At 38.4% G+C, this 26,710-nt stretch overlaps 1 protein-coding gene and 1 long non-coding RNA gene across 3 annotated transcripts; one reads left to right on the top strand and one right to left on the bottom strand.

Annotated features, from left to right (window-relative positions):
- Window positions 1-1,676: 1,676 nt before the first annotated feature.
- DDX52 (DExD-box helicase 52) lies at window positions 1,677-23,567 on the top strand. Of its 2 annotated transcripts, none has more exons than XM_019424013.2 (15): window positions 1,677-1,804; window positions 2,847-3,009; window positions 7,654-7,781; window positions 8,722-8,907; window positions 10,701-10,844; window positions 11,503-11,614; window positions 12,466-12,538; window positions 13,043-13,246; window positions 14,883-14,973; window positions 17,450-17,572; window positions 17,706-17,856; window positions 18,048-18,123; window positions 19,402-19,473; window positions 20,051-20,143; window positions 22,962-23,566. In XM_019424013.2, exons 1-15 carry the CDS (start codon window positions 1,718-1,720, stop codon window positions 23,017-23,019), a joined length of 1,761 nt encoding a protein of 586 aa, XP_019279558.2. In that variant the 5' UTR covers window positions 1,677-1,717; the 3' UTR covers window positions 23,020-23,566. The 2 variants fall into 2 exon arrangements, with proteins under 2 accessions (XP_019279558.2, XP_053748983.1); XM_053893008.1 differs by having other exon boundaries at window positions 1,700-1,804; window positions 2,881-3,009; window positions 22,962-23,567.
- Window positions 14,247-26,704, bottom strand: LOC128774262 (uncharacterized). Its single transcript, XR_008418809.1, has 2 exons — window positions 26,288-26,704; window positions 14,247-15,286 (listed from the first exon to the last, which is right to left on the bottom strand). It is a non-coding gene; the product is annotated as an uncharacterized LOC128774262 (long non-coding RNA).
- Window positions 26,705-26,710: the final 6 nt, after the last annotated feature.

The raw sequence follows: 26,710 nt of genomic DNA, 5'->3' as shown, positions 1-26,710 counted from the left end.
AAGCAACAGATAAAGTACTTCGGGCTTTCACTTATGGGTCAGGTTTCATGAAAAATACTTATTTTTAAAAAGTGGACACAAGTTGAACATCACGATTCTCCTTCTATGAGAGGGAAATGGGGCGGGGGGGGGGGGCTGATTCCATCTGAGAATACAGCAGATTTACATTCCCCATCTCATGCTTACTCCACACTTGCTTTCCTTGAATGTAAAGGAATTACCCACACTATTTAAAGTATTTCTTACACTCTTTGGTTGAATATGTATAACTCAATTTTAGTAAGTTAAATGCTTTTTAGATAGTATTCCATTGTACCATTTATATTTTGATGGCTCCTAGATTTATTTCTCCAGCCTTGACCTTTCTCCCTGAGATTCAGACTTAGGGAACCAACTACCTACCCAGACTTCTCCGCTTAAAGTCAATTAGGTATCTTAACATGTCCAAAACATAGCGATTAATTCCTCACCACCACCACCACTCCTATGCCTCATCCTCACCAAAAACCTGTTCTTCCATAGTGGTTCCTAGCTCAGTAAATGGCATACCATCTACCCAGGGGTCTAGGCAAAAAACCTCGGAGTGATTTGTGTGATTCCTCCCTTTCCATTACCTCCACATAAAATCAATCAGGTGCATTTAGCTCTACCGCCAAATAGATCCCAAATCTATCCATTCATCTCTATCCACACAGAGACCCACCCTAAACTAAGCCACCATCATCATTTCTACTTTGACTAGCCTTCCTGTTTCCAGTCTTAGCCTTTCTACATCCATTCTCTAAATAGCCAGAGTAATCTTTTATAAAACATTCACTCATTCAGTCATCAAATATTTATTGAAGAGTGCACAGAAACTGGGAATACAGCAGTGAAGCAAATTAGATTCCTGTGCTCATGGACTTTCATTCTAGGACGGGGAGAGGCAATGCATAAGTGAATAATTTTGTACAGTACAAATACAATGAAGAAAATAAATATAATGTAGTATGCTAAATCATGTTCTCGCAGCAAAAAAAAATAATAATAATAATTAATACCTTCACAGCAAGTTTAGATTAAAATCCAAATTCCTTACTATGACCTCCTTATACGACTCAATGAGATCTGGTTTCTATTTGTCCCTCCAACCTTATCTGTACTACATTTCCTCATTGCAACTTGGCTCCAGTCACCCTGACCTTTCTATTTCCTCAATGTTTCAAACCTTTTTCCCCCCTTCTTCAAATACATGTTTCCTCTACCTGGAATGCTGTTCCCGGATCTGGGAACGACTGCCTTCTCTTAGCTCAAATATCACTTCTTCAGAATGAACCTGACTAATTTGCCTAGAAGTTGCTCCCGGTGCCTTTCTCTATCAATTACACTGTTACTTGTTTCATTCACAGCGCTTTTCACTTTCGAAATTATCTTGCTTAGTTAACAATTTTGTCTCCACTTATATGTAAGTTTCCTGAGGTGGGGAATCTTAAGGTGTCGTTCACCAAACTACCCATAAAAGTCTAGAACAGTGCCCGGCATAAGAGCATCTTGATAAATAATTTTTTTAATCAACAAAGACAGGCTATACGATCCAGCCTCTCAGAAACGCCAGGCTCCGCCCCCTCCTCCCCGCCCCCCCGGCAACCACTTCCGCCCACGGCTCGGGCCCCAGACTTTCTAGGAGAAGAAGTTCTCTGCGCAGGCGCCCTGCGGTCGCGGAGCTGTCTGGGTAAAAATGGATGCTCACGATCTCTTTCGCCGGCTTGGCGTGGGGGCCAAATTCGACGTGAGACGTTTCTCGGCGGACGCGGCGCGATTCCAGGTACTGTGCGCAGAGCAACAAGTCTGAGTAACAGAGAAGGCGCAGGAGCCCGAAAATGATCTGGCTACTGGTAGAGCCGGCACGCGGAGGCCGTGGCCTGGTCGTGAGGCATTTCCTTTCTTTTTGCGTTGGGTTCGAGCGCAGACCTATCCGGTCAAGTCCTGCCTTCCGAGTGAACTCTTACTCCTCTTATAGTCTTAGGTGGGCCTGGCACGGAGACCCTTGCCCCCTCACCGGTTTCTAGTTTATTCAAAGCACAATTAGAATCCTTTCAAAAGTAGCAATTTCTCCAAAACTGGTGGAAAGGGATTTCAAAAACAGAATTAACCCAAAATGAAGAGAACAGTTTCTTTCACTGTAGTCTACCCAGGTTGGTTTGCCGTGCGTATAGCTTTAGTGGGCATGGGTCTTTTTATTCCCACACCCTCGTGGCGTGTAAAGTTACCTATGAGAAGAGTGATTTAGAAATGGGGAATCTTACATAGGGAAGTGGCGGGTGAATGATAAGCCAGGAGAAGTTAGTTGGGGCCCGATTATGGAAAATCTTAAGCATCAACCTTGTCATCGGGCGACACGTGTGTTTCACCTTTCTCTGGCAGTATGGTGTTAACAGTCTGAACCTGAGACAGATTTTTGGGGTCCAAATACTTTTGAGACCTTGGTCAAGTTGTTTGACCTCCAAATGCTGAGAATTTTTTCATTGGTAATATCGCTGTTTACCTCTTACCGTTGTTGAAGGCTGAGGTAATTTAATATATACAAAACATGCTTAGAAATCTGCCTGACAGCATATAGATGTTATGCTGATAAGCATATATGTGTTAATTGCTATTATGATTATTACTGTTAAAAGGTCAGGAAAGTTGTCATCTTGTGTTCTATTTGCCCAAAACACACTTGTCAGTTCAACAAACACCTTTCACCCTTGGTGAAAGGTAAAAAAAGATGGTGAGTTATTATACCCACATCCTTACTTGCCAATACTGCTTGGGTGAAAGCAATGTCAGTCGGTAGATTGCTTTTTAAATTTTTTGGGTTTTAGGTAGGAAAAAGGAAATATGACTTTGATTCTTCAGAGGTGCTGCAGGGACTGGACTTCTTTGGAAACAAGAAGTCTGTCCCGCTTCAAGATGAAGAGAAAAAAGAAAGCCTAACTGAAAGGAAGAGGGAGCAGAACAAAAAAAAGAGGAAGATGATGACTTCAGGTTAGTTCTTGGTTTCTTTTTTTCCTTCTTTATTATTTTTTTTCAATTACAAAAATATTAATACAGGCTTAAGGTCAGACAATATACTGTCATTCCATTAGTTAATGGCATTCAGGTTGTTTCCAGGTATTTCCCATTACAGATATTGTTACAATAAAGGTATTTGTGGAGGGCCTTAGATATTTGTGGTTCAATTGGTTGAGCCTCCGACTCTTGATTTCGGGCTGAGATCATAATCCCAGGGTCGTGGGATTGAGCTCCAAGTTGGACTCCGCACTGAGTGTGGAGCCTGCTTAAGATTCTTTCTCTCTGTGCCCCTTTCCCCCTGCTCACTCACACTCTCTTTCTCTCTCCAAAAAAAAAAAAAAAGATACTTGTACATATATCCTTTTGTCCTGTTATTTCTTTTTTTTTTTAAGTAAAAATTTAAATAAATGTTTATTTACTTATTTTTGAGGGTGGGGAGGGGCAGAGAGAGAGGGAGAGAGAATCCCAAGCAGGCTCCACACTGTCAGCTGTCAGTGCAGAGCCTGGCTTGGGGCTTGAATTAACGAACCTAGAGATCATGACCTGAGCCAAAATCAAGAGTCCTCAAAGGACTGAGCTACCCAGGTGCTCCATAGGTCCTGTTATTTCTGTAATTAGCATCCCAAAAGTGGAATCACTGGCTGAAAGAGTATGCTCACTTCTTTCTCTAAACATATACTGAAAAATGACTTCCCACACCCTTGTCAATGCTGGATACTACTGGTCTTAAATTCTTTGTCAATCTAATGAATGAAACTTTTTTTGTTTATATTTTCTTGATAACTGGTGAGGTTGAGCATTTTTTTATGCTTTAGTGGATATTCACATTTCAACATTTGTGAACCATCTGTTCTTACTCTTTGCCTATTTTTCATAGGTTTGGTTGTTTATTTCTGTACTGTATCTTCTTCGTTATAGCTGTTAAGTTTCCTAGCTGTTTACCTTTTTCAATAAAATAAATCCTTATACATGGTTTTTAAAAGTTATACAGTGGTTAGAAGCAAATCTTCTTCTCATTCTTCTCACTATTTCTAGTCCCCTATTTCTCCAGAGGCAACCACTATTAATCATTTTCTTATGTATTTTTGTAAAGATATGTATTCATTATAATTATACTTCCTTTTATTACCTGAATAATAGCATACTGTATATGTTATTCTATTCTGAACCCTTCCTCCTCCTACACTTTGTTAAAACAACAACAACATATTTGGAGATTGTTTGCAACCAGTAGGAATTGCACTGCCTTTCTCATTTTAACAAAATAGTATCCCATTGTACATTCCATAATCAATTTAACAAATTCCTTTGTGATGGACATTTAGTTTGTTTCCTCACTTTTGCTATTATCGTGTTGGCAATAAATGCTATTCCACTTATCTTTGTGTGTATGTGGGGGTTATATCTGATAAATTCTTAGAAAAGAAATTTCAGGGGCGCCTGGGTGGCTCAGTCGGTTAAGTGGCCGACTTCAGCTCAGGTCATGATCTCGCGGTTCGTGAGGTCGAGCCCCGCGTCGGGCTCTGTGCTGACAGCTCAGAGCCTGGAGCCTGTTTCAGATTCTGTGTCTCCCTCTCTCTGACCCTCCCCCGTTCATGCTCTGTCTCTCTCTGTCTCAAAAATAAATAAATGTTAAAAAAAAAAAATTTTTTTTTTTTTTTTTAAAAGAAATTTCAGGGGCACCTGGGTGGCTCAGTTGGTTAAGCGTTTGACTCTCAATTTCGACTCAGGTCATGATCTCATGTTCCTGAGATGGAGCCCCACGTTGGGCTGTTGGGCTCTGTGTAGAGCCTGCTTGGAATTCTCTCCCCCAGCCCCTCCCCTGCTTGTATGCCTGGCGAGCTCTTTCTCTCTGTCTCCCTCTGTCTCCCTCTGTCTCTCTCTCTCTCTCAAACTCAAAATAAATAAACGTTAAAAGAAAAAGAAATGGAATTTCAGTGTTAACAAATAGATTTAAATTTAGGTATTTTGGAATTGTCCACCAGAAACATTGTATCAACAGGAAGTCCACTGCTGTGTTCATTGAATCATAGTATAGGGTATGCCATTACACATTGTAGGGATGTTATTACATAATTGACTTGACAAGTCCTTGTATAAGGACATTTACTTTGTTTCCACAGTTTTGCTGTTACAGTGTTACAATAACAGTCGTTTTACTTCCCTGACTGCAAAGCCTTCCACCAAAATTAGTTAAAAGAAAAAAAAAAAAAAATGACCAGCCACAAATTTGGGAAAAGGATTCAAATGTTAAGCAACCAGAAATATAACTTAGCACATATGTGGCATAGTGCAGAGTGGTGTGGCACACCATGTTTTTGTTTTTGTTTTTGTTTTTGTTTGAGAAAGAGAGAAAGCACATGCACACATGTGTGGAAGAGGGACAGAGGTAGAGAGTCTCAATCCTACTACCTTAAGATCATGACCTGAGCCAAAATCAAGAGTCAGACGCTCAACTGACTGAGGCACCTTGGTGCCCCATGGCATATCATGCTTTGATTGTTCAACTAAATATTTTCTCCCTAAAATGATAATGTAGAATCAATGTAAAACAAACTCAGTTAAAATTCCAGTAGGCTTTTTGGGTAGAAATTGACAAAGGAATTAAAAAAAAAAAAAGTTAGACATACACCTACCATATGATGCACGTATTTCACTCCAAGAATTTACCTAAGAGAAAGGAAAGCCTATGTCCTCACGAAGACTTCTACACGCATGTTCATAGCAGCTTTATTTTCAGTAGCTAAAAACTGGAAATGAGCCAAATGTCCTTCAATAGGTGAAGGATAAACAATTTGTATATCCATACAAGGAATGCTACGTATAAGTAAAAAAGTTAACTATTGACACATGCTCAACATGGATGAATCTCAAAATAACTATTCTGAGTGAAAGAAGCCAGACTAAATTGAGCATATATTACATGATTCCATTTATATAAAATTCCAGAAAAGCAAATTATCTCTAGTGAGAAAGCAGATATGTGGTTGCTTAGGGATAGAGCAGTGCATTAAAAGGGGCCACAAGGAAATTTGGGGTGGTGATGGGTATAGCTTGAATGGGGGTGATGATTTAACAGGTGTATACATATGTCAAAATTCCTCAAATTTATACTTTTTTTTAAATGTCATTTATCTATTTTTGAGAGAGAGAATGAGAGTGCAAGAGGGCTAGGGGCAGTGAGAGAGGGAGAGAAAATCCCAAGCAGGCTCTGCACTGTCAGCACAGAGCCCAACACGGGGCTCAAACCCATGAACCGTGAGATCATGATCTGAGCAGAAATCAAGAGTCGGACATTCAACCGACTAAGCTACCCAGGCGCCTCTCAAATTTATACTTCAAATAAATGCAATTTATTGTATGTCAATTGTGCCTCAGTGAAGTGAAAAAATTTTTAAAGAAATACCAGAAGTGGTCTTGCTTATTGTTCTTCTTAGAATTTTTAAGGTTATTCTTACATATTTATTTTGCCATGTGAACTTTATTTTTTTTTACGTTTATTTTTGAGAGGCAGAGAGAGCTCAAGCTGGGGAGGGCCAGAGAGAGCAAGGGAGACACAGAATCCGAAGCAGACTCCAGGCTCTGAGCTGTCAGCACAGAGCCCGACACAGGGCTCGAACTCATGAACCATGAGATCATGACCTGAGCGGAAGTCAGACACTCAACTGACTGAGCCACCCAGGTGTCTGCCACATGAATTTTAAAGTCAGCTAGTCTGGTTTCCAAAACAATCCTGTCATGACTTTTCGTTAAACTAATTTTAGTTATAGTGAGAATGGCTATCTTTATATTACAGTAGTCCTTACTATGCTGTGTTCATTGCTATTATAAGTGAAATATTTTCTTTCATAGTATTTATTTTCTAACTGGTTACATACAGAAAAACTGGTTGTCTCATTGAAATCTCTCTTAAATTTTTTTAAATGTTTTTATTTATTTGGAGACAGAGCAAGAGGGAGAGGGTCATAGAGGGGGGCGGGGAGAGAATCCCAAGCAGGCTCTAAGTTGTCATTGCAGAGCCCCATATGGGGCTCAATCTCAGGGACCATGAGATCATGACTTGGGCTGATATCAAAAATCAGACACTTAACTGACTGAGCCACAGAGGCGCCCCTGGAATCTGTTATTTAAGTATTTTCAATTTGATCTCTTGTTGTTTTCAAGTATACAGTCATCTACATATTACACAGCTGAAATAACTTCAGAGCTCTGATTTTACCAACAGAGAACTTGCCTCTCCGTTTCCAATTTTTATACCTCTTATTACTTTCTTTTCTCTAGTTGTATTAGCTAGTGCTTTACTTTAGTGTGAAGCTATGGCCTGTTTGCTACACTCAAGAATGTTGCACTTAAGGGGCGCCTAGGTGGCTCAGTTGGTTAAGCATCTGACTTCGACTCAGGTCATGATATCACAGTTCATGGGTTCTAGCTTCACATTGGTCTCTGTGCTGACAGCTCAGAGCCTGGAGCCTGCTTTGGATCCTCTGTTTCCCTCTCTCTCTCTGCTCTTCCCTGCTCATGTTCACTCTCTCTCTCTCTCTCTCAAAAATAAATAAACATTAAGAAAAAAAGGGATGTTGCATTTAAAATCTTTTAATTTTTTGATATATATTTTAGAAATTACTTCTCAAGAAGAAGGTTCTATACAGTGGATATCATCTGTGGAAGCAAAAATTGAAGATAAAAAAATTAAAAGAGAAAATAAACTAACTTCAGGGAAGTTGGAGAATCTCAGAAAAGAAAAGGTTAGAAAAATGTCTTAGCCCCAGTTGATTTTCTGACCTAGTGAATTTTCCCTTGTCCTTGGAGTGTTCTGTTGGTAAAAGTGAATACAGTATGTGTGTATACACACATACATACTATTCTTATATAGTATACTATATTTATATACTACATACTATGTAATTTTTTGACCTGTTCAAATTTCAAGATTGATAATGTATTTGGAATGAATCTTTTTAAATTTCATATCCCCTTTGATAAACAAAATTTTCCCCCTTTCTTCTCTTTGTTAAGCTGGTTTAGAAAGATTTCCTCTGACAGGGATTTGAGAGTTAGAATTCTTAAGAAACCTATTTTATACCTTGGGACTAGGGGGAGTAGAATACAGAAAAAACAACAAATATATCATTGTCATGTCTGTTGCACGCCTGCCATGTTACAGATGGAGAATATTGTTCAGCTCACTTCAGGAACCCAGAATCCAGAATTTGGCTCTCTATCAGAGAATGGAAAATAAACCAAATCAACACTCTAGACTCTGTTTTTGGTCCTCAGTTTTAATAAGTAGAGTTTAGAGTAAATCATCAAAAAGCATTGGCACTTGCGTGGTTAAGTGGCATATAAAGAAAAATACTAGATGGATTCAATTTCTGCCTTCTAGAAGCTTATATAAAATTACAAGTTAATAATTATCATGGTAGCATATTAATATGAATAACACATTACTCATGGTATTGACACATTAATATGAAGAAAGTGGATGGATGGGTTTTATTGTTATGAAGGTCTTCTGTCTATGAAAGGGCATGAAATATATCTAGTATCTGTATTTTTTAGTGCTTGGAATTTCACCAAAAAGTTTCATGCTACTAAAGCTTATGCTGGAAACTGTTACTGTTGCTTTATAACATCTTATAAAGTATATGACCATAGTTATGGTGACCCCTTTCTTTCACTTTTCAGATAAACTTCTTCCGGAATAAACACAAAATTCATGTCCAAGGAACTGATCTTCCTGACCCAATTGCTACATTTCAGCAACTTGACCAGGAATATAAAATCAATTCTCGACTACTTCAGAACATTCTAGATGCAGGCTTCCAGATGCCTACACCAATCCAAATGCAAGCCATTCCAGTTATGCTGCATGTGAGTATGAAGGTCTATGATGCCTCTAACATTCCTTCCTCTGTGTATTAGCCCATTCTCTTCCATATTTGAAGTTTTCCTTTCTACCTTATCTCCCCCTGTTGAAATCCTCCCTTTACTTTTAAGGTCCATCTCAAATGTCTGTGCCACCATATCACTATAATTCGATATGATCTTTTTCTTTTACCAACCCTGTTTCCTCTACCACCAGTTCTCCAAGGTATTCAGTGTGTTCTTTTTCTTACCACATTTATCTTACACTTTATGTTTATACTAATTATGTTTACCTTTTGCATTTTTCTAGAGTGTAAACCCTCTGAGGATAAGGACTGTTCTGTTTATTCATCCCTGATTAATTTATAATTCCCAGGAACTATTTCTGAAATATAGAATTCTTGTACAGCCTGACTTTTTTTTCCCCAATACTTTTTGCTATTGAAGTATACTTTATATAATAAAATCCATACATTGTAAGTTCACAGTTCAGTGAATTCCAACAAGGCATACCCTATGTAACTGTCACCCCAGTGGGGATGTGTAACATTTCTGTTGCTCCAGAAAATTCTGTGCCCTTTCCATTCAGTCCTCACTCCTGCCCAGAGGTAACCACTGTTCTAGTTTCTATTGCATGTATATTAGTTTTGCCTCTTCTAGAATGTCATGTAAGTGGTATCGTCCATTATTTATTTTTATTTTTTTATCTCTGGTTTCTTTCACTCTGCATAGATTGTTTTTGAGATTTATCCATGTTGCATTGATCAGTAATTTGTGAGTAGAATTCTGTTGTTTGAAAATACCACAATTTGTTTATCTACTGGTTGATAGAGGTATGGATTAATTTAAGAGTTTTGGAAATGAAATTTTTTTGAGGTTTCTTTTTGTACTAACGAGAGCTGACTTTTCCCCCCAGGTAGCCAAGATGGCCTTTCGGTTCTGGTAGCTAAAAGATATGTGTTACCTTTTCATCCATACTTGTCCTTTCTGTTTTCTTTGGGAACTGAAGTGAGAGTACTTTTGAATGATGTTGACTCACATTATAGTAAATTTGCTTCTAATTTTCATTTAAGATTATTTCTGTTGCAACTTAAAGCTTTAAAATCATAGTGACTTTTTGAAGACTGTCACATAAATTACTGTCACTCAGGATATTGCCAGTTTTTATTTATTACCTTCAGCCATTCTGTTATTTATTAAAACCTTCGCTATGGAGGGGCATCTGGGTGGCTCAGTTGGTTAAGTGTCCGGCTCTTAATTTTCAGGTCAGGTCATGATTTCATGGTTCCTGAGATCAAGCCACGAGTTGAGCTCTGTGCTGACGGCATGGAGCCTGCTTAGGATTCTCTCTCTGCTTCTCCCCCCACACTCATTCGCTAACTCGCTCTCTCTTAAAATAAATAAATAAACTTAAAAAAAAAAAAAAACCATCTTCCCTAGGGATTGAGCAATACTGATATTGGGGGGAAAAGTTGGTTTTAGAATTTTGCTTTGATAAGAGTTTAGTGCAAAAGAAAAATTGAAGTAATGGAAATACTTGAGGTTTTGAATTATCTTTGGATTTTAGTTATCCATATTCTTTACCCAGTTCAAATGGAATTTGGTGGCAATGCTCAGAAACTCCACTGGGGCACTGGTGGATGATGTTAGAAAAGCAAATGTGGGAAAAGTTAGATTAGCAGTGGGAATATGAATGACTGCATTCGTTATGATTATTTTATTATTTCTGTGGCTGGTTGCATTACTTAACCACGCTCTGAAAAGTTTATGTACTTATATGTAATATGCCTTGTTTTTAGGGTCGAGAACTTCTGGCTTCTGCTCCTACTGGATCTGGAAAGACTTTGGCTTTTAGCATTCCCATTTTGATGCAACTAAAACAACCCACAAATAAAGGCTTCAGAGCCCTGATTATATCACCAACACGAGAACTTGCCAACCAGGTATGACTTGTAGCTTTGAAAGAGGATGGGTTTGGTGTTTGCTTCAGTCATTTCTTTTATGAGGGTAATAAAAAGATCTCAAAAAGAGTAAGGTCCTTGTTTTTTGGCATGGGCAAGTATTCTGTACAGGCACTCTATTCTGTATCTTACTGTTCATGGGCAAGTTTTTTGTCTTTTTATGATGTTCTAAAACAACGATTTTAACATTAATGATTCTTTGGTAAATGCTCTAAGACGTTTTAAGCTTAGGCTACGGTAATATATAGTTCCTCTCTAAAATGTATTTTTCTCACCTAGGTGAATGAAACCTCATCTCAGTTTTTGAGAGGAAAAAAAAAACATACAGTGACGTGTTCTACCCTTCCAATGTGCTTAATAGAAAATACATGCCAAGTATGAAATAGTTTTATAATAGCACTATGTTCTAAAAACAGTACATAGCAGATTGGAAAATGCCGAGATTCCAGGTTAATGTACATGTTATTATGGGTTTAATTTCCCACATTGAGTATAGGGTTTACTTAAATAAATAAAACTTTAAGATAAATAAATAACTTATTCATGGGTTGGTAATAGATTTATTTTAATAATGTAAACAAGACAGTACATCTCATTTAAGTATCTTAACAGCTAATGTTTTTATCATTTTCCATTTTAGATTCACCGAGAGTTAGTAAAAATCTCTGAGGGAACAGGATTCAGGATACACATGATACACAAAGCAGCAGTGGCAGCCAAGAAATTTGGACCTAAATCATCTAAGAAGTTTGGTAAGGAATTCATGTTTGAGCTGTAGAGCATACAAGGGACTTGCAAATTACAGATATTCTGTCACCTAAGAGTTCTTAAAAATGTAGGCATGCACACAATCAGTTTGGTGTTTAGAGAAGCTAAAAGAGATCTCCCCATTCCCACTCAGTAGTTATATAAATATATACCAGTGATTCTCAACCAGAGGCAATTTTGCCCCCACCCACCTTCCACCCCAGGGACATTTGGCAATATCTGGAGACACTTTAAGTTGTCAGAACTGGGGTGCTACTAACCTGTGGTAGGTAGAGGCCAGGGATGCTGTTAAACATCTTGCAATGCACAAGACTGTCCCCTACAACAAAACATTATCTGGACCATAATGTCAGTAGTGCTAAGGCTGAGAAACCCTGCCTTATACTATTGATTTTTAATCTGCCGTGGAAATACTCTGCAGGTAAGAATGGCTCACATCCCTACCCTTGTATCAGTCAGAAAACCAGCTTTTACCTGTCTTTCATCTTGAGCTTCTAAGTAAAATTTCATTTAAAGAAAGGATTTTTCTGAAAAACAAAATGAAGTATTTGAAAATAACACTGTTGGATTATAGTGTTCTTGCTTCTTAGAAGTTGAGTAGGCAGATCAAATATAAAAGGAGAGTAAGCATAATTTGTGCTATGATGGATTAAAAAAATATATATGTTAGCTTACAAATAAGAAAGAACTTGTGTTGGTGTAGTAAGATAGCGAGTATAACCTCCCCCTCCTCTCCCCTCTTCAGGTTATTCACTGAAATTCAGGAGACTTAATTCCCTAGTTTGAGGGAAATGAATCTTGCTTTTACAATCTGTACTATTTGTTTCTCCTATAGATATTCTTGTGACTACTCCAAATCGACTAATCTACTTATTAAAGCAGGATCCTCCAGGAATAGATTTAACAAGGTACAGATAACATTTTAATCTCTCTTATGTGTATTTTCACTTGGTTGATTATATTTTGTCCTTGATTGCTTGTATTATTGCCTTTTGGAGCTTGCAATCTACCAGCTTCTAGTCAGTGTTTGTGCTGAGAACATGGTTTTTATTAAACACAGGAAAATAACTGTCTGGTCTAGAAGAAAGTTACAGATTCTGATAAGTAGTTAGTACAGAATTCCCTTAGATGTTTTCATAGCTTTCAGCAGTGGTGATGGAGTTTATAAGGTCTATGTGAAGCTCTGTTGTTGCTAATGGGACCTCCTTTCTTTGAGGCTAACAGAATAGAACACTACTTTATGTTTATCTTGTTTTTACCTTTTTCCTGCTGATTTTTATTTTACCTTTTTCTGGTATGCTGTGTGGATCTGAGAAGGAGCATAATGGGTTGACTTCTTGTGTCCCCACAATTTAGTGAAGCGTCTTAGATCTTCCAGTTCAATACCCACAAATTGTGTTGTTATTTCTTAGTGTTGAGTGGCTGGTGGTAGATGAATCAGACAAACTGTTTGAAGATGGCAAAACTGGGTTCAGAGACCAGCTGGCTTCCATTTTCCTGGCCTGCACATCCCATAAGGTCAGAAGAGCTATGTTCAGTGCAACTTTTGCATATGATGTGGAGCAGTGGTGCAAACTCAACCTGGACAATGTCATCACTGTATCCATTGGAGCAAGGTAATTGTTCTTCTGTGTTATCCACTGATTTTTGGTTTTTTAATACAAGTCCTTTCTTTTTTAGATTCAAGGAGATAGGTTGTTTGGCCTTAGATTAATAACAGGGAAAGTTTTACTGAATTCTTTAAAGTCAAGATTGATTAAGCATTTTCTATTTTAGAATAATCCAAGGGGAGATTCTCAAGTTGTCATGTTAGTATTTCTGTCATTCAGTTGATTTTTCCCATCCACAAAGCATGACCTGAGTTCTGTAGCCACCCAGGGGATTTAGTTTCTTGGATGGCTTAATTAAGTAGGACGACAGAGGAGAAAGCTGATATTACCAAGCCCCTTGATTTATAATTCCTTTAAAAAAATACTTGGGGGAGCATTTTATGCTAAGTGAATGTGCACTAGTAGAAAAAAGTTGTAGGAAATTATAGCCACTTGATAGAATATTGTGCAACCTAAGAAATGATAAGTATGAAAATTATTATGAAAAAGTTCTTTATAATACCATATTAAGTAAAAAAAAAAAAAAAAAAAAAAAAAGCCAAATGGGAGAATAAAAAATACCCTGTCTACTTTAAACTTAAAACTTCTGTTATATAAAAAGAAAGTAGGGGCGCCTGGGTGGCTCTGTCAGTTGAACGTCCGGCTCTTGGTTTCAGCTCAGGTCATGATCTCGCAGTTTGTAGTTCAAGCCCGGCATTGGGCTGTGCAGTGACTGCCCAGAGCCTGCTTGGATTCTTGGTCTCCCTCTCTCTTTGCCCCTCCCCCACTCTTGCACAAAATAACTCTTTCTCTCTCAAAATAAGTAAACTTGAGAAAAAAAAAGAAAGCAGAACAAATTCACCATAAAGGCAGACAACAGAAGGGAAAAAATATTTATGACATAGTGTAATGTACTACAGCATCCTACAATGTTTATAAAGCCTTAAGATACCTCCCCCACAACTGTCTACTAAAAAACTTGCTAATCGTTAAGAAAAAAAGCTCAGACAAGTAATAACGACCTTAAAATTGTTCTAATTATTTGATCCAGTAATTTTATTTTTAGAATTTTTTTGTAATTAAATACATGAAAATTTATGACCAGACTACAAAAAAATGTCAAAATTTATTCTAAAATGGTAGAATTATGGACAATTGGTTGTTTATTTTTGAGTGAGAGAGAGAGACAGAGTGCAAGCAGGGGAGGGGCAGAGAGAGAGAGGGAGACACAGAATCTGAAGCAGGTTCCAGGCTCTGAGCTGTCAGCACAGAGCCCAACGCGGGGCTCAAACTCACGAATCATGATATCATGACCTGAGCCAAAGTTGGACGCTTAACTGACTGAGCCACCCAGGTGCCCCAAATTTTCTTTAGATAACATTTATAGTTAGAATAAAACATTTAAAAATAACTTTGGGGCACCTGGATGGCTCAGTTGGAAGATTGTGCAACTCTTGATCTCGGGGTTGTGAGTTAAGTCCCCCCTTGGGTATAGGGTTTATTTTGTCTTCAGATTAAGGTATAAATAATTAAATGCTTATATTAACAATGGAAAGGTTGATTCTTTGGGGGTTATATGTAAGTTTTTTCATTTATTTAGAATTCAGGCTGTGGGGAAACAAAAATTGGTTCTTGCAATCTTCAAGGTATGTTTTCCTTTCAGGAATTCTGCAGTGGAGACTGTAGAACAAGAGCTTCTCTTTGTTGGGTCTGAGACTGGGAAGCTTCTGGCCATGAGAGAACTTGTTAAAAAGGTATATTTGGACTATCTTCTTGAATTTGGATGAAACTCATCAAGTCTTAGATGACTGGTGGGAGGCTGAGCACTATTCCTATATCATATTAGTAATCCAGTGGTAAATTTGTAAGCACATTAGGTCAACTGTTGTCCCAAGGCTGGGAGGCTCACCACTTAGAATATGCTAAGTTTTCTGTTCCAGCTCAGGGTGGGCTAGGAAAAGACCTACCTCCTGCCCTGAAAGCCTCTTTTTTCCACATCTTCCACATCTGTATTGGCTCCCTTCATCTCCCGCCATCCTTCTGCTGGTTTCTTATAGAACTGGAGCACTGTAGAACGAGTAGGACACTGAGTACGGTTTTCTGTTTTTATCCCTTCAGTAAGTATTGAGTAGAAGCCATAGTTAAAAAGTTAACTATGAGGGGTCAGGGCAGGGAATAATAAAACAAATAGAAATCCTAAGCCCTGTCCTTAGAATTTGTTCTTTTTTAGGGGTAAAAGAAATATAGTTGTGTAAGATAGTTTGCAATAAAGTGTCATAAAAGGGTTTTTCTTAAAAAAATTTTTTCCTAACGTTTATTTATTATTGAGAGGCAGAGAGAGACAGAGTATGAGCATGGGGGCGCAGAGAGAGGAGGAGACACAGAATCTGAAACAGGCTTCAGGCTCTGAGCCGTCACCACAGAGCCCGATGTGGGGCTAAAACTCACAAACTGCGAGATCCTGACTTGAGCCAAAGTCGGACGCTCAACCGACTGAGCCACCCAGGCGCCCCATAAAAGCGTTTTTCTTAAGCATCCCTGTAGTCTTCCTGGGGCCAAGAGGGAGAGTTGAATTGGTTGGGGATAGCCTTATGGAGGAAATGCTACTACTGTGGGCCTTGAAGGATCTGTGAGATAAAAGGGTGGGGGAAGTTAGTGGTTGGAGGAGTAACTAGAGCAAAGTCTAAGCAGTGCACGTGAACACAGTGGGTTTGGGAGACTCATGAAGAGGTCACCTGTCTAAGGCAAAGAGTTTAAGGTGAGAATTAAAGATCAAGTTGGACAGGAAAGTAGGGGTCACCTTAAGAGAAACCACCAGACATTTTAAGGAAATGAATTTTAAGGAAAATTACTTAAACAGTGACTAAAAGTAAGGAAACCAATTAGTACGTTGTTAAATTAGGCTGCTTAGAGATGAGGAGGAAATAAATGAGGGAAATGAGGGTGACAGCCTCAGTGGTGGAAAATTAAGAGTAGTTGGAGGATGAAAGGGAAAGGTGTTTGCAAGTACCTAGTGACTATAGAAGGGGTGAAGAGCTTCAACTTTGGAGCCAGACTACCTGGACTGGAATTCTCGCTTTAGGCAAATTAACCTCATGCCTTTGTCTTGTATAAAATGGAAATAATAATATTTCCCTCAGGGAATAGTTTTAGTATTAATGAGTTAATAGAAATATAGCGCTTACAATAGTGCTTGGCACATGATGCTTGTGCATTAGTTTCATCAATATTCTTAAAGATATCATTTGGCTCTAGGAAATTTAAGGTTTTCCACATGGATACTCAACCTAGAGATTATACATCAGGGATCTCTAGCCATGTCTGGTCCTTAGGAAGTCTGTAAACCCTCTGATGATATGTCAGATTTTGTGTGAATGCATGGTTGCCTATTAGCTTCATAGCCTCGGTAGATTCCGAAAGGGGAGTTTGTGAACCAAAGTAAAAAGGTTAAGCCCTGGGGCGCCTGGGTGGCTTGGTCGGTTAAGCATCCGACTTTGGCTCAGGTCATGATCTCAACGGTCCGTGAGTTCGAGCCCTGCATCGGGCTCTGTGCTGACAGCTCAGAGCCTGGAGCCTGTTTCAGATTCTGTGTCTCCCTCTCTCTCTGCCCCTCCCCTGTTCATGCTCTGTCTCTCTCTGTCTCAAAAATAAATAAACGTTAAAAAAAAAAAAAATTTAAAAATTTAAAAAAAAAGGTTAAGCCCTAATACAGCAGTTGAAAATATAGAAAGCTGGTTTGAAAGAGATGTGGGGTTTGATGATAGAAATGTAAACATCTGGTTAGAGCTGGTAGTTGATAACAGATTCTGTCTAACATAATAAGATAGGAATTATATTGAGAGACCGGAGAACCAAAGACTAAGCTTTGGAGGAATACCCACAATTAGGATAAACAATGAATTAAAAAGAGAGTTAATACATTTTAGCAGAATTTAAAAATCTCTGAGGCACAGAAGCCAAGAGATGATTGTTTTAAGGAGTGGGCATCTATCATTGTAAAAGAGTAAAGGGGATTAATTAGATATTATTGGAATTAGCAAGATGAAATAAGAGTTCAAGCTGAGAATGGATGGTGAAGATGACGGCAGGTGTAGACCACTGATCTGAGAAATTGGCAATAAAAAGTGCATTAAATTGAATTTGGTGCTTTTATGAACTAAAATCATATGAAATACTGTGATTTTATTCTTGATTATGGGTTATATGTGCTGATTTTTGCCTTTCTTTTAGGGTTTCAACCCACCCGTTCTTGTTTTTGTTCAGTCCATTGAAAGGGCTAAAGAACTATTTCATGAGCTCATATATGAAGGTATAAATGTGGATGTTATTCATGCTGAGAGAACACAGCAACAGGTAAAGCCAAATGTGTACTTTGAAAATGATAAAGAACGACTAAATTTTAAAATATTGGCATGAAATTTATGAAGTACTTGTTTTCTGTTCCCAGAGTGGTACTAAAACATATAACACGTGTTTTATTAAACAGAGAGATAACACAGTCCACAGCTTCAGAGCTGGAAAAATCTGGGTTCTTATTTGTACAGCCTTGCTAGCCAGAGGGATTGATTTTAAAGGTGTGAACTTGGTGATCAACTATGACTTTCCAACCAGCTCAGTGGAATATATCCACAGGATCGGTGAGTTGTGTCTCCTGTCCCCACCCCTGCCACCACCGTTGGGCACCACTCATTTTAATGCCTCCTGTTCTCTTCCAATGTGCTTATTTTTTTAGTGCTCATTTTAGTGAAAAGCCAGTGACTTATATGTAAATCTTGAAGTTCCCTTTCCCCAGAAAAGTGTTTTTATGGTCTGATTTTTTTTTCCTTAGGTCGAACTGGAAGAGCAGGGCATAAAGGAAAAGCTGTTACATTTTTCACTGAGGATGATAAGCCATTATTAAGAAGGTAAATTAGGAAAAATAACTTAGTATTAAGATGGCAAGATCACTTCATAAGTATATGCACACACAATTAACAGATAATTACAAGATGGTCAGGTCCCAAATTCTGTTATGGTGTTAGTCAACCAGATTTTAGCCATGACCAAGGGAAAAATGATCAAAGGGCCTTGATTTTGCCTATCCATTATTAGATTTTGGAAGTATTCATAATGGAATGTTCGTTGTTAAATTTCAGACTCAGGATTCTCCCAATAGCCATTGGTTAATATTACTTATAATTTAATAGTGAGGTTTTTGGTTTAGTGAATAAAGTTAACCCCTGAGTCTTGTCATCCCAGTCAAAATTATCCCTTAACCATGGTGCATCCTTCCCTTTAATCTTAGGGGCATATGGAATTTTATGTTTAGTCCTAGGAAAAACTATTTTAGTAATATATTCCAGTATTATTCAGTTGCAGCCCCTTGAAGCCTGGGTAACATATGATATACTTTTAGAACCTTGGGTCTTAATTTAGCCCATCATCATAGATTTTAAAATAAAAGCAGAGTTCCCTACATTTTAGCTGCCTACAGTGAATTTAGACTCACGATAATTGATAGCACTTCACATTTCTAAGAAATGAGTTATGGCCAAAGGCAGTTTGTACTTTGATCTGTTCAATTTGTGCCTTCTGAACCTTGGCTCTGGCAGCCTTGGATTCACTTTGAGCAGACTTTTCACAAGTTCGTGTGTAGAGTAGTATATTCCAACAGCCTAGATTGATATACAGTCTCCTCAGTGAGACTCCCAAGCATGTGAATATGATGACCTCCATATCAACATAACTATGCCTCTCAGTTTTCCATCTGGGAAATGGGGATAATGATAGTATTTCATTAGTAAAGGGTTGTTGTGTATGTTGACTAAGTTATTATATACGTGAAAAGCCTAAGATAATGCCAAGTGCATAGGTAAGCACTAGTATCTAATAAATTGAAGCTTGTGCCTTCTTTAGTTCGTGCCTCATCCAGGATCGGGTTTAGTAGCTTTTTAGGGCTTGATAAATGTTGAGAAATAGCTGCTAGATAAAATTCCTCATCGTCACATGGATTTCAGTCCAGCAGATAGTTCTAATTCAGTGTGATTACATCTGGTGGTAATTTACAGCAGAACACTATACTGCATTTGTTTCTTTTGTGTAGTTTTAGTTCCTCTTGAGTTGCACAGAGGGTTTAATGCATAAACATCACTTTAATGCTTTATGGGTTTATACAGATTTATGCTTATGGGTTCCTTTTTCAGTGTTGCCAATGTTATACAGCAGGCCGGATGTCCTGTACCAGAATACATAAAAGGTTTCCAAAAACTACCAAGGTACAGTCTTGAATTTACCTAGATCTTCTCCCTCTCTTTCTCTCTCTCTGTATGCATTCTTGCTTTCACACTCTTACAATTACAGTTCTAGCAATACTACTACTTTTAGAAATTTTAAAATAAAAGTTAATTCCTTTTTAATATCTGTGAATGTTATATCTTCTTCCCTTGTCAGTTTTTTCATTCTTGAAATATTAAGTATTCAGATTTTTAAAAAAGTATTCAATGTAAGTGACGAAATATGCTTAGAATTGATTTTAGTTCATAGCACTAATAGAAAACAGTTGCTCAAAATCAAACTGTAATGCTTGTTGGCACAGGCTATAAGTGTGACACAGGACATATTTTAATCATAATCAGTGGCTTTTTAAGAAATTGAATTTATCATCCCTTTGGGTTACCTCTCTAAATGCTATTAGGTAATTTGGCATTTTAAAGTGGATACAGTGTCATCATAAACCCGTAAGTAGATTAAAAAGTGAATTTTTATGATCAAGAATCAAAACCAGTTTTAGCTTTAGCTATTTTTGATTAAGTTCCACTGAATTTAATTCTTTCCTCTCTTTGTAACTTTCAGCAAACAAAAGAAAAAGATGATTAAGAAGCCATTGGAAAGGGAGAGCATTAGTACAACTCCAAAATATTTCTTAGAAAAAGCTAAGAATAAACAGTAAGTATATGATGAGAAAAGTTGCTGTTCGACTCTGTCATATAGTAGACGCTATTTTTCCTTAGGATAAATTTTTTGAGGTAGAATTGATAGGTTCAGTCTGTTATATAGAATGTGATAAAAGTAATACATCTTAGGTTGCCTGTGATTTGGGAACTTGGATGATTCAATCTTGGAATTTTTCTGTATTTGTATATTAATACTCAGGTTTTTTCTATCTTTGAAAGTATGATTTCAGTTCACTTTGAATTAGGATTGCACTGCCCACCACCTCCACACAGCCTACACCAGGACATTTTGCTGAGGCAGTTAGGGCTATTGACTCACATTGATGGAGTCGTCCCTGAAGCTCTGTATTCAGGCAGGATTTCAGTACGATCTTAGGCTTATGCTGAAGCACACTGTAACACCTCTAAAAAGTATGCTTTGGGTAAATTTGTAGTGGTTTAGCTGAGTTTTATGAGGATGTTAAAGCATTGATTTTTTTTTGGCACACACAAGACTACCTTTTGATAGAGGTAGTCAAAACCATGCTAATCAATGCTACTCTTCACACTATTGAAGGAAAATGACACTTCAAATTCTACTGGTACCAGTTAACATATAATATATACAAAATGTAGGCATTTACCAAGTACCTTTTCTCCTGCCAGGTGCTTGCATAAATGAATGAATATAAAATGAGGCCCCTTTCCTAGAGTTTGGGAAAGGAGATTAGTATACATGAAAAAAATTAGAGAATAATTTTTAAATAAAAGTTTAGAGATGAGAAATATTTTGAATTGGTGTCATTACAAAAAGCTTCTAGGAGGTAGAACTGTCTTTAAGGACAGGTAACATTTAGGCCATATAAAAGAGACAGGCATGTTATGTGGATCCTGAGAAACATAACAGAAACCCATGGGGGAGGGGAAGGAAAAAAAAAAAAAAAAAAAAAAAAAGAGGTTAGAGTGGGAGAGAGCCAAAGCATAAGAGACTGTTAAAAACTGAGAACAAACTGAGGGTTGATGGGGGGTGGGAGGGAGGGCAGGGTGGGTGATGGGTATTGAGGAGGGCACCTTTTGGGATGAGCACTGGGTGTTGTATGGAAACCAATTTGACAGTAAATTTCATATATTAAAAAATAAAAGAAAAAAAGAAAAAAAAAAAAAGAGACAGGCATGAAAACTGGCATTGCACTTTCCTTCTAAGTCTTACTTGACATTTTGTATTGACTATGAGAAAGTGATGTTTGGTTCAAGTATATAGAGTGAACACAGTGTCCCAAAGTTTTAGTGAAGTTTTAAGCTTTAATAACTTGGTAAGAATAAATGCTACAAACTTACAAAAGTGTCATTTGAAAACTTAAAACATTTTGTTTGTACTTATTTGTGTTAATTCTTAATACGTTTTTAAATTTTTTTGTGACAGCAGTTCTGGGTAACACTTAAACCAGTGGATTGGTAGAAACAGTCACCCTGCTTGGCCACCTTGGTCACCTAACCTGTCTTGTTAGACGTTTTCTTGTGGTGGGCTGTATCATAACTGTTGTGTATGCATCAGAACCTTATTCTTTGATCTTAAAGCAAGAATTAGAAATGTAATCTCTTCAGGCACTGAGCAACAGCTGATGCAAGTTTTAACAAAAGTCAGAAATCAACTGGAGTATAAGATGCTGGGTATGTTGAATGTTAATAAGAAACTTCAGTATTTTAAAGAATTATACTTTGTTGATTTTTTAAGTTTGTAGCATTTACACTTGAGGTGTTAAAGCTTCAAGCTGTGCTTTGAGACTTTGAGGACATTTGGTATAAATCTCGTCATTGCAGCCCCCCATGTACAATGCTATGGCTGTCTCCATTGTCCTTACATTTAAAAGCCATCCTTCTTCATAGAGCATGTAAACAACACCTGATCTGACCCTTGCTCACCTTTTTGGTGTTTCTTTAATGACCCTAGATGACCCTAGACCCAACACTAGATGTTCCTTTAATGACCCTACCCACACCTTGCTGATAACGCTGAAGTTCATATCTTCAGGCCCAGCTTTCCATATCAACCTGAATCCTGTTGCCCAGTGGACCTGACTTTAGTCTCTATAAACTCAATCTGGTACAGTGGAGGGAAAAATTGGATTTGGAGTCAGAAGAACTGGCTCTAATACCACCTTTTCTTGGGGTATTAGTGACTTTGGACAAGTCACTTACCCCTATGTCTGATGGAAATAAGTATGTAAATCATTGCCAACTCTGCTACTTAAGGTTGGTTGAGGATTAAATGAGTTAGTATACATCCAGGAGCTTTGCATTACTAAACTATAGTAGGAAAACATTGGTTATCTTCTCAAAACTTTTTTCCTTTTTCTTTGTTAAACACCTAATTGATGGGATTCATCAGACTCTAAAATCAGACAGTCAGGGTTCATATTTAACGTTAATTACCAGTGTGTGATAATCAGCAAGTTACTCAACCACTTTGCCTCATAAAATGAGGGTAATAATCGAATCTTTTTCATAAGTTTGGGAGATTATCTGAGTTGATCATATGAAGCACGTATAGTAGTATCTAGCTCTTGATCAATGTGAACCCTTATTAGGCCACCGTCAGGCTGTCTTTTATACCATGTTGTAGTGTGGTTTCCTGTGATGTTCTGTCTTACTTAGGGGGTTGTGGTTTTCTAAAGGGCAAAAACCACATCTAATGCATCCTTGTGTTCCTAGTGCCTCATGTACTTGATTATACAGTAGGCTTCAGGAAACGTTTATTAAACTGGCAGAGTTTTAGACAGTACGTATATCTAGAATGTTAGATTCAACTTTCTCTAATTTTCTTGTCACAGGAAAAAGGTCACTGGTCAGAACAGCAAGAAGAAAGTAGCTCTTGAAGACAAAAGTTAAAAACCAACTTTCTAAAAGACTTTATCAGAAATGGAGTTTAATGATCCCAGCATGAATGTTGTTTTCATGGAATACTTCAAATCCTGTAATCACCTGTAACATTTGAAAGCAACTACAAGAACATGGGACTGATGAAAAATGATCCTAAACTATCAATGCATCATGTCAAATTTCAATTTGTTGGTGACTTTTAACTGACTACACAATGGAAATAACATTCATTGACATTTCTGTGGTTTGAATCCAGAGAGATACTTCTTATAGAAGAACAAAAGCTTATGCTAAAATTAACACCCAAATGTGGTGAACTCTTAAGGATTTTTCCCTTCAAGTATGAAGGAAGGTGTGATGTATGCTGTGGAGAGTCATCTGGAACCAGATTTAAAAGTAAAGCCTTGAGGGGCGCCTGGGTGGCTCAGTCGGTTAAGCGTCCGACTTCAGCTCAGGTCATGATCTCACAGTCTGTGAGTTCGAGCCCCGCTTCGGGCTCTGTGCTGACAGCTCAGAGCCTGGAGCCTGCTTCAGATTCTGTGTCTCCCTCTCTCTCTGACCTTCCCCTGTTCATGCTCTGTCTCTGTCTCAAAAATAAATAAACATTAAAAAAAAAAAAAAAAAGTAAAGCCTTGAGACTGAATGCCCCTTTCTACCACCACCACCCATTCCACCCTCACTTTTTGAGGAGGGGAGGGTGCTAGACAAGAAGCAGCACAGGCTGTCTACCAAGATTAAACCATCTACTGCTCTCTTTATTTTACTATTTCTTACTTTGTTGATGGCATTTTGTGGCATGAGCCACAACAAACAGCCTCTTCTGTGGCTGATTATTCAAGTTCCCTAGGATTTTAAATTCTTTGGTCTATTAAATATCCTTCTACCTCATTGGTAAGATAGCTTATACCTTATTTGTCATAGTGTTGCAACTGCGAGATTATGGTCAGCCTCTCCCTTTCTTTCTTCCATTTTCTATCACTTAATCATGCCCTTTCCTGTCTCTTTCCATTCAAGATTACTTTGCTCGAAAACTGATAAACACTTTATCCTGATAAGGAAGAATGTTCCTGTTACTTGATATACCTGTGGCTGCATTCTCTTACAGCTTGTCTTTCCTGAGGTTTTATGGCCCTGTATCCATTTAGTAAACAGGTCTCTGCCAAAGCTAAAGAATTAAGGTTATATAGTGATGGAGACTATTCACTCTTAGCAGATTTTTCTTAGTTGCTAGTTTTGTACAGCTGGAATAAAAAATCAACTCCATACATGTGAAGTACTTAGAGTGGCATCTGAGAAGATTGCTAGTTATTATCAGTACTACTACAGTACTATAATTTAAATAATCTTAGCTTAGTAGCATTTGAATTACACTTAATAATTTCCTTTATTGTCAGCCTTTTATTCGAAAGTCAGAACAGGTAGATTCCAACTTAAGTATTTTAAATGAGACAAATTGTTCACCTTCAGAATTTATGCAAATGGAGACCATTTGCTATAAGGTGCGAAAAAATAACTTACAAGCATGTGATTTTTCTCTGTTCTTGCAAACACATCCTTGACACTATATATCCTGGAGGTAGTTGTGATGGTGCCACCTCTTTGCCAGCTGTGTGACTTCGAATAGGTTCCTTAATTTCTCAGAGCTTCTGTTTTTTCATGTATGAAATGGGGGTAATATCAACTATGTCTCAACATTGGAAGGACCCGGCTCTGCCTGACATGTTACAAACTCCTGCCAAATATTCCTTAAACAAACATGATATATTTGGTGAGGAATACAAAGCTTAATAACAGTCTGTGCCCTTAGAGTGTAGCAGTGGCTATAAAGTAAGGGAACAAATAGTGTGGCAAATGTTGTGTTAGACGTAAGGCCAAAGTGCTGAAGCAAGGGAGGATTGGCATCTAACATGTCATGGAAGGCTGACATCCTGTGCTGAGTCTAGCAGATGTAGGAATCCACAGGCAAAGGAAAACAAAGTATCCAGGCAGAAACAAGAGATCACATCTTGATCCTTCATATAGTCCCTTCATTTGACTTTATTTCTTTTTTTTTTTTTTTTTTTTTTTTACTATTTTCTTCTGTGTAACTACCCATCCTTAAATAACAGTGGCGACATCAACTTGGTTTGTCAACGGATTCATACTGAATTTAGCATATTTATGTCATTTGGAACTATATGCTACACAAATTTCAGTTTTGCCTAAAGAGGAGGAATGAAATTAGTTATGAAAAGAGAACAGGTGATAACAAATAGCTGGTCTAGTGAAATGAGCAAGGACTTTTATGTGAAACATGTGGGCTTGAATCCTGGTGCTGCTGCTTTGCAGCTCTATGACCTGGACAAATTACAACTTCTTTTAACCTTGGTTTTCTCATCTGTAAAATTCCAATACTAACTCTTAGGGCCACTGAGGATTTGAAAAAATGCAGTAAGGCTCCCCACCAATGATTTGTGCCCAATAAAGGATAACTATTATAAATGGTTTCCCTGGGGGTACCTGGGTGACTTAGTTAAGCATCCGTCTTACATTCAGGTCATGATCTCACAGTTCGTGTGTTCCAGACTGGCATCGGGCTCTGCTTAGTGAGCAGATCTCGCTTCAGATCCTCTGTCTTCCTCCCGCTGACCCTCCCTAGCTCCGCGTGTGCGCGTGCTCTCTCTCAAAAATAAACCTTAAGGGGCGCCTGGGTGGCGCAGTCCGTTAAGCGTCCGACTTCAGCCAGGTCACGATCTCGCGGTCCGTGAGTTCGAGCCCCGCGTCAGGCTCTGGGCTGATGGCTCGGAGCCTGGAGCCTGTTTCCGATTCTGTGTCTCCCTCTCTCTCTGCCCCTCCCCCGTTCATGCTCTGTCTCTCTCTGTCCCAAAAATAAATACAAAACGTTGAAAAAATAAATAAATAAATAAACCTTAAAAAAAAAGTGGTTTCCTTGTAAAACACCTGAGGCAAGAGTGAAAGATAAAGCCAGTTATAATTAATCCACTACTTGCTAATAAGCAAACTGCTTTAAGACTTGAAAAAGTTTACATTGGACTTTTGTATTTTACTCACAGTAGTTCGCACAGGGGAAAAAAAATAAAAGTAAAAATATGCCCAGGTGGGTTCAGAATAATGATGACCTGCTTTCCAAACACCGATGTTTTGCCCTGCTTGCAAGTACAGGGAAAGCGGATTTTGGGTGGCTTGGTGGCAGAACCAAACACAAGCACGTTGGAGGTTTATACGTGGGTTGGGTTTATTTGAGTTAGCCTGCTTTACTAAGTTAAAATTTAAATACCTTCATCTTCTGGGGTGGGTACCAAATGGAAGCTGCCGGGTTCTGGGGGAGAGAGATGATCACTCATCAGCGCTGTGAAGCTATCAAAGGAGCGTCCAGGATCCATCTATTCTTTACGGGTAAAAATCATAAAGGAATACCCGTGCACTCATCATTGCAGTTTTCAAAGCAGGATTCGATCTTCCCTTCACTAACCAACAAGGTGCTTTTTCAAACTGAGGAACGACAGTGCTTTACCGCTGGGCCGCCAGCCGGGCCCCGCAGAGAGCCTTGCCAGACAATGAATCAGCTACCCGAGCCGCCCAGACAGCCTCAGAACTAGAAACACACGTGGAGGACCCCGGGGGGCGGTTGAGTCACGGGGCGAGAGCTCGCGGCCACCGCCCCTGCCTCCGCCTCTGGGGCGCGGGGGATCACGTGGGC

The sequence above is a fragment of the Panthera pardus genome, unplaced genomic scaffold (assembly GCF_024362965.1).
Source record: "Panthera pardus isolate Hobbes unplaced genomic scaffold, ASM2436296v1 HiC_scaffold_3, whole genome shotgun sequence".
NCBI lineage: Eukaryota > Metazoa > Chordata > Mammalia > Carnivora > Felidae > Panthera > Panthera pardus.
This window is presented reverse-complemented; position numbering and strand designations above follow the sequence as displayed.

Bases quoted from the DNA above. Each gene is read 5' to 3' on its own strand.
- DDX52 (XM_019424013.2), top strand. From the start codon at position 1,718: ATGGATGCTCACGATCTCTTTCGCCGGCTTGGCGTGGGGGCCAAATTC. The intron at 17,857-18,047 runs GTGAGTTGTGTC...TTTTTTCCTTAG, and splicing joins GGAATATATCCACAGGATCG to GTCGAACTGGAAGAGCAGGG. The intron at 19,474-20,050 runs GTACAGTCTTGA...TGTAACTTTCAG, and splicing joins GGTTTCCAAAAACTACCAAG to CAAACAAAAGAAAAAGATGA.